The 1451-nt window shown below is 43.3% G+C and overlaps 1 protein-coding gene across 1 annotated transcript; it reads left to right on the top strand.

The window, feature by feature from the left end:
• The first annotated feature begins 348 nt into the window (after window positions 1-348).
• LOC107843083 (polyubiquitin) lies at window positions 349-1445 on the top strand. Its single transcript, XM_047396061.1, has one exon. The coding sequence runs from the start codon at window positions 376-378 to the stop codon at window positions 1291-1293; it is 918 nt and encodes a 305-aa protein (XP_047252017.1). The 5' UTR covers window positions 349-375; the 3' UTR covers window positions 1294-1445.
• The last annotated feature ends 6 nt before the right edge of the window (window positions 1446-1451 follow it).

Here is a 1451-nt window from a genome sequence, read left to right as displayed (position 1 = left end):
ATATATATATATATATATATATATAGATGTGTGTGTATATATATATCCTGGGCGTTCGAACCTTTAGACAAATGTCCTATTGAGATATGCCCACATCATCCTGCACTCGAAAAATATGCTACTTGATTTAGGTCATTTTTTTTCTTAATCTTATTTTTCCAATAGTACGGGGAGTCTGGATGATCACGGCGGCACTGGGTGATTTGAAGTATCTCCAAACCTATGCTTCTCTTTCACTTGTACGATATGGTGGTTGTATTAGTTCAAATATTTGGCATTGTACTTATTTGCTATGTTGCTTAGACTCTTCAGAAATGTAACGTGGTACGTATAGTTTTCTGTTATGTCTAATGACCTTTTTTGATGTAATTTCAGATGCAAATCTTTGTGAAGACCCTCACTGGCAAGACCATTACTCTTGAGGTTGAGAGTTCGGACACTATCGATAATGTCAAGGCTAAGATTCAGGATAAGGAAGGTATCCCTCCTGACCAGCAGAGGTTGATCTTTGCTGGAAAGCAGCTAGAGGATGGTCGAACTCTTGCCGACTACAACATCCAGAAGGAGTCCACCCTCCATCTTGTCCTTCGTCTACGTGGTGGCATGCAGATCTTCGTTAAGACCTTAACCGGAAAGACCATCACCCTTGAGGTCGAAAGCTCTGATACCATTGATAATGTTAAGGCAAAGATCCAGGACAAGGAAGGCATCCCTCCAGATCAGCAGAGGTTGATCTTTGCTGGAAAGCAGCTTGAGGATGGACGAACACTGGCCGACTACAACATCCAAAAGGAGTCCACCCTCCACCTCGTTTTGCGGCTGAGGGGTGGTATGCAGATCTTTGTCAAGACATTGACAGGCAAGACCATCACCTTGGAGGTCGAAAGTTCTGATACAATTGATAACGTGAAGGCGAAGATCCAAGATAAGGAGGGGATTCCACCAGATCAGCAGCGATTGATCTTTGCTGGTAAGCAGCTCGAGGATGGGAGGACCCTTGCTGATTACAATATCCAGAAGGAGTCCACGCTACACTTGGTGCTGCGATTGAGGGGAGGTATGCAGATATTCGTCAAGACACTAACCGGGAAGACAATCACTTTGGAGGTGGAGAGCTCGGATACCATTGATAACGTGAAAGCAAAGATTCAGGATAAAGAAGGTATTCCACCAGACCAGCAGAGGTTAATCTTTGCTGGCAAGCAGCTGGAGGATGGTCGTACGCTTGCTGATTATAACATCCAGAAAGAATCTACCCTTCACCTTGTGCTTCGCCTCCGTGGTGGCTGTTAATAAGTTCATTCCATGCTCGCTTTTACGTTGGCATCTTTACGTTGAACAATCTATTAGATTATTTGTTTGTTATAATGCTGGTAGACCCTTATAAGACCTGTGTGTGATATGTGCCTTATAATGGCATTGGTTATGTTTCCTTTTTGAGTTCAAAACAG

This window comes from Capsicum annuum, chromosome 9 (genome assembly GCF_002878395.1).
Source record: "Capsicum annuum cultivar UCD-10X-F1 chromosome 9, UCD10Xv1.1, whole genome shotgun sequence".
NCBI classification, from domain to species: Eukaryota; Viridiplantae; Streptophyta; class Magnoliopsida; order Solanales; family Solanaceae; genus Capsicum; species Capsicum annuum.
The sequence above is the reverse complement of the archived record's forward strand: the minus strand, read 5'-3'. Positions and strand labels throughout refer to the sequence as shown.

Coding starts and splice junctions, on each gene's coding strand:
- LOC107843083 (XM_047396061.1), top strand. CDS start 376: ATGCAAATCTTTGTGAAGACCCTCACTGGCAAGACCATTACTCTTGAG.